The sequence below is a fragment of the Colletotrichum gloeosporioides genome (assembly GCF_011800055.1).
Source record: "Colletotrichum gloeosporioides strain Lc1 chromosome Unknown consensus_67, whole genome shotgun sequence".
NCBI lineage: Eukaryota > Fungi > Ascomycota > Sordariomycetes > Glomerellales > Glomerellaceae > Colletotrichum > Colletotrichum gloeosporioides.
Window position 1 is genome coordinate 111,564 of NW_025544712.1, and position 13,059 is coordinate 124,622.

Sequence of the window (13,059 nt, forward strand, 5' to 3'; positions counted from 1 at the left end):
CGACGGACAACTCTCTACCAACCTGTCTACTAATCACGCTGCTGACAAAATACACGCTGTCCTATGGCTAGAATATGGACTTGAAAAGGCCCTAAATCGCGTAACTGTCCCATCAAACCGGGGCGACGGGGCCAACCCCTTGACGATCGTCCTCGAACTTACCCACATCGTGAAGGCTTCATCGCAGGATAAAACCCCCAAGCCACGCACCTCGATATCTGGCAACCTTCCGGTACCAAAGGACACACCAGCACCCATCAGCCGCCTACAATGGCGCTCCTTTCCTCCACAGCCCTGGCCTACGCCATCCCCTTCACCCTCATCTACTACGCCCTCTCCCGCTACTTCGCCCACCGCCGCCTCCTCCGCTTCGCCAAAGCCCACAACGCAACATTCCCAAAACACATCCCCTCCCGCCTCCCCTTCGGCATCCAGTACGTCTGGCGCACCATCACCACCGCCCGCCGCGGCGGCGACATCCTCGACGACATCGTCGAGAAGAGCTACGCCGCCAACGGCGCCACCTTCACGCAGCCGGGCTTTTTCGGCCCGCGCGAGGTGTACACCGTCGACCCTCTCAACATCCAGGCGCTCCTCGCCACCAAGTTCCAGGATTTTGATCTGGGCGAGCGGCGCATCGCGCAGTTCAGCCCGCTGCTGGGGCGCAGCATCTTTACGGCCGACGGCCCGTTCTGGGAGCACTCGCGCGCGCTGTTCCGGCCGCAGTTCTCGCGCGAGAACATCAATGACCTGGCCAAGACGGAGGACGCGGTCAAGGCGCTGTTCGCGGCGCTGCCGATGGTGGGGAAGCCGGGCGATGGGTCTGTGACGGTGGACATCATGCCGCTGCTGTTCCGCTTCACGCTCGACACGGCGACGGGGTTCCTCTTCGGCGAGAGCGTGGACAGCCAGACGGCAGCCGCGACGGGGCGGGTGGCGAGCACGAGCGCCGCGGCGGCGATGGCGGCGGACTTGCAACGCACTGGAGGCAAGGAGGATATGACCTTCGCGGAGGCGTTCCACGAGGCCCAGATGTGGATCACGATGCGCGTGCGGCTGCAGGGCCTGTACTGGCTCGCGCCGAGCGGCACGGGGAAGCGCGCGGCGGGGTACATGCGGCGGTACGTCGACCACTACGTCAAGCTGGCCCTGAGCGCGGCGAAGCCGAGTAGGGAGAAGTACTCGCTGCTGGACACGCTGGCGGAGGCGACGCGGGATGAGAACGAGCTGCGGGACCAGATACTGGGGATCCTGCTGGCGGGGCGGGATACGACGGCGACGCTGCTGTCGTGGGTGCTGCTGCTGCTGGCGCAGCACCCGGCCGTGTTCGAGAAGCTGCGCGGGGAGATACTGAAAGAGTTTGGGGAGTACAGCGAGGACGCGGAGGGGATCGACTTTGGCGCGCTGAAGGGCGCGCAGTATCTGCAGTTCGTGCTGCGGGAGACGCTGCGGGTGTACAACGCGGTGCCGCTGAACCTGCGGATCGCGGCGCGGGACACGGTGCTGCCGCGCGGCGGCGGGCCGGACGGGATGCAGCCGGTAGTGGTGCGGAAGGGGCAGACGGTGAACTTCTCGCCGTACGTGCTGCATCGGCGGGCGGACGTGTGGGCGGAGCCGTTGGCGTTTCGGCCGGAGCGGTGGGAGGGGACGAGGCTGGATTGGAATTATGTGCCGTTCAGCGGCGGGCCGAGGATCTGTCTTGGACGTGAGTTGAAAGAGTTCTCATGGTGTGTGTGGTGATTTACTAACGTGTTAATGACAGAACAATTCGCTCTTACGGAGGCTGGGTTCCTGATTGTTAGGTTGTTGCAGCGGTTCAAGGCCATGGAGTGGGTTGGGCCGGTGGGCAAGCCGCGGAAGGATATCCATTTCACGATGGCGCCGAAGGATGGTGTTCCGGTCAGGTTGGTGTACGCAGATTGACGAGTGGCCCTGTAGACGGTGGTCGTTGAAGTTTGGGTAAGTCAGGTTCTGGGATACGGGTCTCGGTTCGGAGTTGTGCTGCAATAGAAACCTTTCGTAGTGGTATAATGGTTTACTCATGTTCAATCTACGTCTTGGCCATCAAGTTCCCCTGCCCTATAAACACCATATCGGAAGACTTCAGCTTGTCCAAAGCATCTCCAAATCCTTCCCACCCTGCCACGCAGCACTGTTTCCTGCACATATCAGACCGCCGGTTTCAATCTTCCAATAAACCAGTCCATCAGACAAAGCCCAAAAATCATGGATCAACACATGGCCGACCTGGCCGCGGCCCTCGCCGATGCCAACATGGAAATCGCAGTTCCAGGTTCATGACGGCTATGTGCATCAACCTGCCGCTGGCAACCACCGGCACGGCATCTGCTACGGCTGGCTTGGTGATTCACCACTGGTTCACCACACCTCGTGCAGAAACACCCTCCATCCTCGCGCAATAAGCATGTATTGCAAGCCTCTTGGAGAAGGAGACGACTGGCGATACTTTGGGTTATTCATGGTGAGGGAAAGTTTGTATATGCCGTACGGCATCAGCTGCGGTGCTCGTGGTGGATCGATTCTACGACACAACATTTGACCTAGTTTGAGATATTGCGTCTGTACGCGCATTCCCGCGGCACCAGTTTGATGGATCAGGAGTTTGAGGGTGTAGACATGTTATTTGGGTTGGACTATCCTCGATCAGAGGGCAAGGAAACGGTCGATCCTGGTTTGAGGCTTGGCTACAGGTAGCTATTCGTCATGTCTAATCTTAAGTCATTAGCGAGTGAACTTCAAAATGTAGATTTTCGCCTTGTTCTCTAGTGTCTACGCGATCACACTCCTTGTGAACTTCACCGCCTTGTGATTGTTCTTCGGTTGAGAACGACAGCAAGTGGAATCCGCATTTAGTAAAGATGATCTTGCCGCTGAAAGTGGCGACGACAATGATAATAACAATAACGACGACGATGACGATGCACGACAATGAAATGGAGCATATAGTCGCAGGAAAAGAAGGCACTCTGGTACTTAACGGATGAAGTATCTTTAATTAATTACAAAAAGCTCTCTCTTTAGTTTGGTAGGGAGATCTGAATATTTGGGTATCATGTGACGTTTGTATACTGAAAGTCTTATTGCTTCGAGCTTCAGCATTAAAGCAGCGCACTCATAGAGAATCTTCGGGTCTGGAAGGGCACTTGTCAGAAGGCTGCTTGAGGACTCAGAGAGCTCTATACACTGTACGTCTACATCATTCGTTGAAGCTCAACAGCGTGATTACCACTCGAGAACGGCGTATTTAGACGTGGTGCCGGGGTCAAGCTCTTTACATTTTGTCCAGTCACATTAAACAATCCCCTATTAATGGGGGTTTTGCTAGCCGGGCAGTGTCAGTCAGCTAGCCGGGTAGTACTAGGTATGTAGCACAATTAATACTTGCACAAGGATGTTAGCAATAGAGAAAACAATGCAAGTAGTGATAATAATGACGAAACACGACGACAAACGACGACGACGACGAAAGAGAGTACACAGGAAACATAGCCACTTCAAGAGGATATACATGTGTGTGGACGCTGCCTGAATAGCTAACTGACACTGCCGGGCTAGCAAAGCTCTTAATGGAACCAGGCAGGGCGGTCCCACCAGGGAACCCTTTTTGGCCTCGCAAAGCGTGTATACTCCTTTTCCCACTGACCTTTGGACACGCGATCCCAAAACATCAGCACTTGTTTGCAGTCCACCGTCATCCACCCCTTGTCCTCTCGAATCTCGCCCTCCTCCATCTCCTCAGCGTTAATGACTACGCCGTTGACATCGTCGTCTTCGAAACACTTGATGGCCTTGACAAACGCAACAGGCACCTCGCCCTCGCCCTCCGCAGCCATCGCCGCCTCGTATTTCTGAAACGACTCCAGACACTCGTCGTCGGCGTAGAGCAGGTACTTGAACATGGTCGGGTCGCGAGGCCCCTGGACTCGCTCGCCCCCGTCGTTGAAAAATCGTGCCCGCACGAACGCACGTCGCATCCTGTCAACTGACGCATACTGGGGCGGGAACTTCAATTCGTAAAGATACGGCCGTAACAAGTCGGTCTTCTTCTGGTCTGGTTCGAGCGCCCATCTGACGACCATGCCATCCCCAATGTTGTTCATATAGCGGTCCCAGAGGGGCTTGTCCTTGTCATCGAGTCCCGTGTGGGCGATGAAGAAGCCGAAGTAATGGGGAAGAGGTTGCCGTGGATTGGATCGAATCTCTCGCAGAGCTGCTTCGAAGGGAGGCGCCGATTCGAGTGGCGTCTCGCTGACGAGGCTGTTAATGGCGTTGATCTCGTTGGTGACGCGGCCGGGCAGCATCAAGGTTGCGAGATCCATGTTTGCGTTTATATTGGGAAATGTGATGATATCGATGATGAGGAGGCTGAAGCCCCCTTCTCGACGAGGCCAATAACTCTTAACAAGGCGACCGCCTCTTTCTCCAATGGAAGCCATATCGAACCTTGCAAAAAATCAAACTTCCCCAGGACTTCATCAGGGTTCTGTGTGCTCAATCGGGAGTTTTATTTCGCCGCGTGTCCCTCTTTATTCAAATCATCGCCCACCTTTGCAAGCACCCTGCCAGAGAGCTCATTCTATCAAGGCTATTCTAGTCCACTGCCATCCAGGCCTTCGGAACCTCTCGATACGGCAGTCAAACCCACACGAACCAAAACAATGACGATCACAACACCAAACAATGGCGGGCAACTCGCCCGCTGGCTCAACAGAAAAGGAGATCTATGTTTCGAAGTAGCCTTCTTCGCGACTGCCGCATTCTCATTCGTCGCCTTCGGCGTTGTCATCATTGCCCTCAGCTTGGTCGTCGGAGGCCTGCTCGTCGCGGGCGTCATATTGTTTGGCGCGGCGGATATGGTGGGCGAGAAGGTCAACGAGGTTGCTCCAACAGTGCAGGGTCAGGCACCGACAAACGAGTTGACGAAGCAGAAAGGTATCGCAAATCAGGAAGGTGCCACGAAGCAAAGTGACGTTCAAAAGAATGACGACGACGCTCGGGAGAACGACGACGACACTCAAACAAAGGACGGCCCCAAGAAGAACCGACGGGAGAAGAAGCAGCAGAAAACGGTACAACCAAAACCCGGGTTGCAGACACTAAAATTGAGGCCCACATCAGATTGGGAACGCGTGATATGCCTGAGTAAAGGGCAAGAGGTGGAGCGGAAGATGGATTGTACAGGACGGAGGAGCAATATTGACAAAGGTGGAACTTCAGAAAGTGCCTCGCGATTAGAGACTTTGGTTTAGTCATCGGCAAACCACCAACTTACTAAACGATGAAGGTCTTGGTATCAAAATACTTGAAAGCACTGCGCTGAAAGCAAAAACCTTGGCATAGGCTCGAAGGGCTTCTTTGCGTCGCGGTCGGGCCCAGAGGTGTGGATGAGGATACTGCCATCATGGGGGCTGAACTACGTTCCCGCCATTTTGACCTTCCAGGGTTCGTGTAGATCGCTCATGGAGAGTAGATGATAAAATCCAGCCCTGAGATTTAGTAGGCTTAGGTCACTTAATTTCATCACGATCGCTGCCACATGTTAAAAGAACCTCTCGCCTGGTGGTTGCGATCGTCGAAACTGGCGGAGTTTTCTCAACCCGGATGACGTGAACCTTACCGGAACGCTAGTATTCTGAGGGTCTTCATATTGCCGCCTTCACAGGTCAGAGTGTAATACAGCCGGAGGCGGCCGACTACCGGAAGGGCGCCGTGTTAATGCAGGTTCAGTCAACGAATACCGTGTAGATCTCATGTGGTTGAGTGTATGAGGAACCACAGGAAGAACCAAACGTAATGTCCATCCTCGGTCCCGTCGAAAGCAGATTACTTGCCGACCAAACCGCGTGTCAAGCCGAAACCAGGTAAACATCGAATGCCATACCAGACGCCTTTACGGCATAGCAAGAGAACGTCCGAACGCCTAGCCAACACCTCTACAATTGCCGGTGGTTACCTGGACTCAGCCTCTAGGGCGTACTCCTACTGCCCGTTCCGCGTCCACACGGGTGGGACGACGGCGAAACCTAGCTCATTACTGCGCCAGCGCCGAGGGCTGAGCTACGGCAGATGGACACATCGGCGATCAACGACTTTCAGCTCCCTCTTCTACACTGAACCCTCTCGGCCCGATCCGTGGATCGTTGTTAGCGTCCACAGCCTTTCACCTACACGGCGTTTTCGCTTCTCGGATACGGCAGATACATGCCGTTTCCAAATCAACGTCTGCAGGACCCAATCTATGCAAACAAGCTTCGACCAACGCCGCCGTTCCTGCCAAACTAGCAGAAGCGCTCCGATTTCTCGGAAAGATTACCGAGTACGGCTAGAACATCATGGAGCAGCCGGGGATCGTTTCGCACTGCATTTTCTGCACAGCCCTGGCCTTCATTGTCATCCTAGTCGTCAACCTTGCCCTCAGCGCTCTCTTTTACGTTGGGTTCTACGGGACATTTGGTCTCATCAAGGGCTTTCGATATCTTTCAAACGAAATGAAAGAAAGGAAAGCAAAGACGGAGGACGCGGAGGCAACCGCGGCTGTTCCCAGTATTACAAGCGATGGTGGTTAGCCGGTGTGAAATGTGGCAATTGTATCGGGTTGAGATGAAGTGTTTGCACCGGTGATCAAGTCATGATCCTCTTGAGAAAACCTCTTGGCATAGCGCCGGTATGGCAAAGGGGGCCGGGATTGAATGAGAGCCATGACACCTAACAACGGAACGCGGGTAATCTTCAACACGGAAAGAAAAGAGCGGGAAACCGTTGAGCACTGGGAGTAGCACTCGGGAGGATCATTTTGGAAGCTTGGAGCAATGACATTCAGGAAAAGTGTTAAGATGTTACGTCGTCATACTCAAGGAATGATATGGGAACATCAATCTGAAGTATAAGATCTGATCCAAATTACAACAGCGTCGTAAGTAGTATGTAATAAACGCTGGCTTCATGCAGTGATGAACAGCGGGAGTTATATGCAGAGACTCAAGGGTGCCTGATATTTTGGTCACCACCAGGCAGCCTGCACATCAGGCTGCCTTTCTTACCTTAACTATTGATGAACCATCTGATGAAGCTCATTTAGTACACGTAAAGGCTTGTTGGGTTACATGTATGCTTGCTGGAATCCTTTGAAGGCTGTTGTATTAGGCCATCCAGGTGAATGAACCGTGCTGATGACCCTAGAACTCGGAGAAGCCAGGGCCACGATGGAGACCCTTCGTCTACCGGAAACAATCAACTCCTTGATCGACTTTTGAAAACTCACGCTAGATCGCCACAAAGGCAATGCGGCATAGGGGTTCCTACCTAGGAACACCCACGCAAGTGGAAGACTTTGCTACCTTGACTACATAGCAAATGCGGTTTACCTGTCAGGTGTCCTGTCGTTTGAATCCAAGAGAGCACCTTGACAGTATAACGTCGTGTGGCCTAGCGACACCGCCATGTCAAAATTACATCCCAGTTAGCGGAGATCGTCTGTAAAATCCTACCTTCGCCATTTGTAAAAGTACTCAACATCTCATCGCAGCGCTTTACCAACACAACATCTGGACCATCTTCAACCCCAACTTGACTACCTATTAGGAAAACGGTATTTCCCTCTCCAAAACGAAATGCTCTTCTCACGCGCGACGAAAGAGCTTCTGTGGGCGTGGGATAAAGACATCGCCGAGGACGCTGCCATAATTTTAGGTTTCTTCGTGTGGGTATTCAATTTTACATGCATCATCTTCATCTTCTTCATCCTTCTTCTTTTACTGTACAGCGCATGCTATTTCATCACGAACGGTGTCATCGCTGCGTTCGGGCATTTGTTTCCCATCACAATCTCGATCAACTGCCCATGCCACGCAAAAGATGCTTTTCAGAGCGGTGAGAAGATTGAAAGCGACCGTGAGCCGACCGATCATGGATCATGATGTGGAGCCAGCAGCCCAGCCTTGGGCAGAAGCGTCTTCAATTCGATCACGTTAGCAACCTCAATTCGGACTTGTCCAACTAGGCCATCCTCGGATTGAAAAAAAAGCGCATCATGAGCGTCCGCCAAAGGTCTTGCGGAGAGAGCATTACACGAATTCTCTCGGGGCATACGAGACTTTTGGGTTGCGGACTCAAGTTCGAAGGTCGGCCATTTTCTTAGGTCTACCATTGCTGTCCTGTGTGTCGGTCGGAAGCGGGAAAAACAACATTGAAGGTTCATGAAGTAATTAATCAGAAGACAGACTGGAGATGAGTCTGGTCGGAGAAAGTCCAAATTCGCGTCCTTTCAGAAACACAACCTTGTATTCCACAACGAACGCCTTTCATTCGATAGCTTGCGACGCTTTTTTCAAGAGACTTGGGCACCACAGACCGCGAAACGGTACCCTGCGAGTGATAGTTGCTCTAGACTTCATGGGTTGCGCATAGAGTCAGACATTGCATGCTCCGTATTACACTTCTCGCTAAGATCGTTTTGTGATTCGAATGGCCTCGATTTCTCATGGACAGCTACACAGCGTAGTTGAACACAGAGCGAGCACAAAAACGGTGACCAATTCGGACAACAATGGGAGCGTACTGCAGACTGAGGATCGGGTATAAAAAGATGTGTTGATCGTCTCAATATCTCATTAATTCAAAACAATCAATATCAATTTAATTATACTCCGCTTCGTTGCTTTCATCATCAATTGCATCTTCAAAATCATCTCATCCTCTTCGCAACCTTGTCGCATGGGGCATACGCCACATGCTTCTGGTCAGGCATAAACTGGGACAACGCCCAGGACTCCGCTCGTGGTGCCGTTGAATACTGGTGTCGTGATGCCTCCGATTCGGCTCGACTGAGCGGCGTGTTGTACGTAGAGGAGTGTTCCTTTGTTCGTCTTCAGATTGGCGCGCTAATTCTGCCACAGCCACTCTGGAGATAGCAAGGGCCGATGCAGCAACCTCTTGCTGGAAGGAAAGACAATTGGGTAAGTTTGCTTCATTTTCACTTGAATTTTGTCGCTAACTTTGAGCAGAAAAAGGTTGGATATCACAGTGCAATGGCTTGGGAAAGATGAATCAGTCCTCGAAGTGGACCAGTGCATCCAGAGACTCAACGATGAGATTGGCTGCGATTTGGGAGGCTCGAAGGTCACCGACGAATGGAGCTTTACGTGAGTAATCATGGCTGATGCACGAGATTTGAATGGCCACGCCTTTGCTAATATTAAACAATTCTTAACTCCAGATCTGATCCAAACACTGGTCTCTGTGCTGAATTCAGTTGAGGGTCAGGCGGTAATTGGGGGTGTTGTGTGACTGAACGTTTTTCATGAACGAGCTTCAAGATTCAACGTTGTTTTCTTAGACTAGTTTCCTTTTGAAGGAGATAAGGTAAATCAAATAAAAGGTTCATTCTCGGGCTGGTTGGCCTTTGCTACAAAATTGATGATGTTCACGTGTGGCATGGAAAGACAATTATTGATATGTAAAACCGGTAAGAGTTGCCGGGCCGTGATTATCATTGTGGCAAAAGTATGTGCCATGCCCGAAGGCCTATCATGATACATTAAAATTATTATGTTGTTTCCAATTATTATTTCCTCCAATCAACCATTATTTTCTCTCGTATTATGTCCTTCTCTTCATTATTGTGTCATTACGTTTTTGTTATCGACATTAGGTGTTTCGTATGTTTTGGCGTTGAATTATGTTGCGTGAATCGTGACCAATATTTGCAGTCTCTCGATACTCGTGGTCTGAAGATGCGTCTGCAGACTTCTTAGGCAGTGTTGTAGTAGATGTCGATCTCCTTGATCTTGAAGATGGCGTCAACGGCAGGGGGTCCGCAGCTCCAGCCCTTGTCACCGTTGGCCCAGTTGTTGAAGACCCAAGGTCCGGCAACGGTGGGGACATCCTTGCTGGTGCGCCAGGACTCGACACCGTCAATGAAGAACTTGACCATGGCGGGCTGTCCACCAGCAGCGGCGACCCAGTCGATGCGGTACTCGTGCTCGGTGGTGGTCGGGTTGGCGGGGGCTCCGACTGCAGTCCAGGTCTTCTGGCCATCGCCGTCGTTGTCCTGGTTGGCGAACCAGATCTTGCGGGTAGAGCCGCGGCCGTTGTTGCTCTGGGTTGCGGAGTCGGAGAGCCACTCAATGTCGCTCTCTTGGTTGTCATTCTTGTAGAAGAACATTCCTGCGCATTATGTTAGTCTACCATGTCATCTAGTGAGAAAAGACTGAAGCGACTTACCATTGCAAACTCCAGGAGCCTCAGCAAGGATACCAACGGTTCGGACAGAAGCGTACTTGATGTTCTGGACCGATGTGACGACTTCGGCGCTCTTGTAAGGCTTCAACTTCTGGCCGCCGTTGACTCTCAAGTTGAGGTAGCCACCCTGGATGTAGGTGTTGGTCACGTCATACTTGTGAGTGTTGGCGACCTTGTAGCCACTGACAATGAGACCCTTGGGAACTGAGGCATTGTCCTTCAAAACACTGAAGTCGAAGTAGGCCCTGTTCTTGTAGGTCGCGCCGTTGATGGTGTAGACTCCGTTGGCAGCCGTGGGCTTCGTGGAGCGTTGAGCAAAGGCAGCGCCAGCGAGGAGAACGGTGAAGACTGAGAAGCGCATTTTGACTGAGTGTCAAGGGTTGAGGTTGTCTGATCTTTGAGTGGTTGTCTGTGATGAAGATCGTTGGTGCTTGGGGTGCCGTTATGTCTCACTGCGAGGAATGGAAGACGTTACTTATAACATTCAAGATTCGCATTCTTCTTGTTGACATTCTCATTGACCATCTTGAGAAAGCGAGCTTGCGGAAGCCTCCGTAAAGGCGCGCGAGCCAGATCTACCATGTGTACGCGGCTGTGGCTAGTGGCTGGGCCCATGGCTATGGAACCGAAGCCCAAGCATAAAATAAGTGTATGCCGGACTCTCGGGGTCACGTCTTGAATTGGAATAGCCTCATCGTCTAAGGCTCATGTCACAATCTCGGCCGAGACCACGGCAGGTAGAGTATCTGAATGCAGAACTTACACGCTCGATGGGCAATTGCTGATTGATGGTAAGCGAGCTTTTGGCGGAAGACCAAGCGCCCAGTCTATTACCCAAAGCGGCCTCGCCCAAGAGCTCGGTTCTGTAGTCAACGGCCTGTGGGGAATAGACAACCAATGATCTTTAGGGGATCTGGTTTGTTCCTGGACGTTAGCTTGATCACTTTGCTGAAGGGCCGTGAGGCTGGACTCGTAGCCCCAAAAACGTGGCTGAGTGGGCATGTACGTTTGCGGTCAACGGCACTTGAATCCGTGTCCCCGGCCTGGGAATCTCACGTCATTAACGGGTCCATCGGACCCTTAGCGCCACCGAACCAAAGCCATAGCTCCGCTGTCACTCTTTACCGAGGGCTCTAAGCTCTTAGATGATGAGAGGAGTTCTGTCCGTCTCGCCGATTTGGGAGCTGTGCCCCACGGCCGCTTTCGTCAAGCGGCCGAAAGCAGTCCCAAAAGCCCAGGGCCAGCTTTTCGGCAAGACATCTTGAAAGAAGAAGACGGAAGCCATGATTTTTTTCCCCCTTCCCACTTGCCGTGAAAATCTCTTTTGCCCCTGGATAATACAATGGCAGACATGTTGCTGTTTGTTGGCCCCGCGTGGAAGACACGAATGTCTTGGCCGTTGCAGAGGTTTGCCCTGCCAAGAAAAGCACCAGTCGTTCACAGGAAGTGAGACATGACACCTCATTGTGTCTCACTTGGGAGGCAATGAGCAGTCTCAGACAGCGGAGTGACCGGCGAAGATGCTGGCGGGAGGCCCGGTGGCACTCCCATACCGGATGTGACCCGCACCTGTCCGAGACATGGCACGGAACGCGGGGCGGTGCAGCTGGCGGAGCCGGTCCGGGGCTCGGAATGGCCGGCCCGCGAGCGGGAGTTTTTGGTTTTCGGCGGGTGAGCAGGCCCGGCGAGGAATGATCAAGAATCAACATTGGGAATTTCACAGAAACGATTTTAAAGTAGATGGAGATACAAAATTGTGTGTTACACTCGGAGATGTTAGAGAACAATCCTCCTCAACCTAGATTTTCGAAGGCTTTGGTTGTCATCCCCGCGCGGCCCACCCGAGATCTCCATCACCACGCTTAAGACCATCTTTGTGTTCCAAAAGCCACTGTCTCACAGTCACAGGCTTCTTTCCAATCGTTCTCTCCACGAAGTTGTTCAGGGCCCAGACTTCCTCGTGCGCCTCTTCAAATTTGAAGAAATTCCACAGGACTTGCGACAAATGAGGACCCATAACTTTGCCGTAAAAGCCAGCAAACGCTTCATGGCTTCCGTCGTACCCAATAGGTTCGTCAAAAATTTCTGACATGATGATCGACAGCTCTTTGAAAGTGATCAAGTCGTGTCCGTTATTCATGGTGTGAAAGGCGCCAATATGCTTAGCATTCGTAGAGAGGAAAAGTCTCCCAACAACCTCGGCTATGTCCCTTGGGTCCATCCACGGCACACGATGCTCGGGCCAGATGAGCGTCTTCTTCGCTAAGACGGCTCGCATCTGGATTGCAAGGTTGTCCATAAAAGTGGCCCCGCAGTTGACATACGTAACAGGAAGCCCGCTGTCGTCGAAGATCTTCTGCGCAATCCGGTGCTCGACGGGTAGGGAGCCAGGGCCAAGCTCAGGGGGGATTTTCGACGATGGGAATTCTGGGAACACGCCCATGAAGCGGATTATGTGAGTTGCACTACCCGCTTGCTTCAGCGCAGAGACCAAGTCCGTCATGGGCTTTTCCTCATGAAGTCCCGGAGGCGTTATCACGAAGACTCCCTCCGCGCCGACAACAGCAGCCGACAGAGATGCAGCATCGGCATAGTTGGCAACAACTACTTCAGCGTCTGGGAAGGAAGATTGAAGTTGCGCTTTCTTTGAGTCGTTGCTGGTGGCCAGACGCAGCTTAGTCGTGGGCGCTTCGCGGGCCAAGAACTGTGCCAACGGTCCTCCGATGTGCCCAGAAGCCCCGAAAATGAGGATCGTGGAAGGGACAGCTTTTATGTAGGTTGCCATGGTCGAGTTTGGGG

General features: G+C 52.6%; 5 protein-coding genes across 5 annotated transcripts; 2 read left to right on the top strand and 3 right to left on the bottom strand.

Moving 5' to 3' along the window:
- Positions 1-270: 270 nt before the first annotated feature.
- GCG54_00005423 (Cytochrome P450 52A5) lies at positions 271-1,923 on the top strand (the record flags this gene model as incomplete). Its single annotated transcript, XM_045405446.1, has 2 exons — positions 271-1,705; positions 1,763-1,923. 2 exons carry the CDS (start codon positions 271-273, stop codon positions 1,921-1,923), a joined length of 1,596 nt encoding a protein of 531 aa, XP_045260427.1.
- Positions 1,924-3,584: 1,661 nt separating this feature from the next.
- Positions 3,585-4,340, bottom strand: GCG54_00005424 (uncharacterized protein; the record flags this gene model as incomplete). The annotated part of the gene is made up of 1 exon (XM_045405447.1): positions 3,585-4,340. The coding sequence occupies one exon, from the start codon at positions 4,338-4,340 to the stop codon at positions 3,585-3,587; it is 756 nt and encodes a 251-aa protein (XP_045260428.1).
- A 339-nt stretch (positions 4,341-4,679) lies between these two features.
- GCG54_00005425 (uncharacterized protein) lies at positions 4,680-5,154 on the top strand (the record flags this gene model as incomplete). The annotated part of the gene is made up of 2 exons (XM_045405448.1): positions 4,680-5,090; positions 5,140-5,154. 2 exons carry the CDS (start codon positions 4,680-4,682, stop codon positions 5,152-5,154), a joined length of 426 nt encoding a protein of 141 aa, XP_045260429.1.
- A 4,615-nt stretch (positions 5,155-9,769) lies between these two features.
- GCG54_00005426 (uncharacterized protein) lies at positions 9,770-10,621 on the bottom strand (the record flags this gene model as incomplete). Its single annotated transcript, XM_045405449.1, has 2 exons — positions 9,770-10,185; positions 10,243-10,621. The coding sequence occupies 2 exons, from the start codon at positions 10,619-10,621 to the stop codon at positions 9,770-9,772; spliced, it is 795 nt and encodes a 264-aa protein (XP_045260430.1).
- A 1,461-nt stretch (positions 10,622-12,082) lies between these two features.
- On the bottom strand, positions 12,083-13,045 carry GCG54_00005427 (uncharacterized protein; the record flags this gene model as incomplete). Its single annotated transcript, XM_045405450.1, has 1 exon — positions 12,083-13,045. One exon carries the CDS (start codon positions 13,043-13,045, stop codon positions 12,083-12,085), a length of 963 nt encoding a protein of 320 aa, XP_045260431.1.
- Positions 13,046-13,059: the final 14 nt, after the last annotated feature.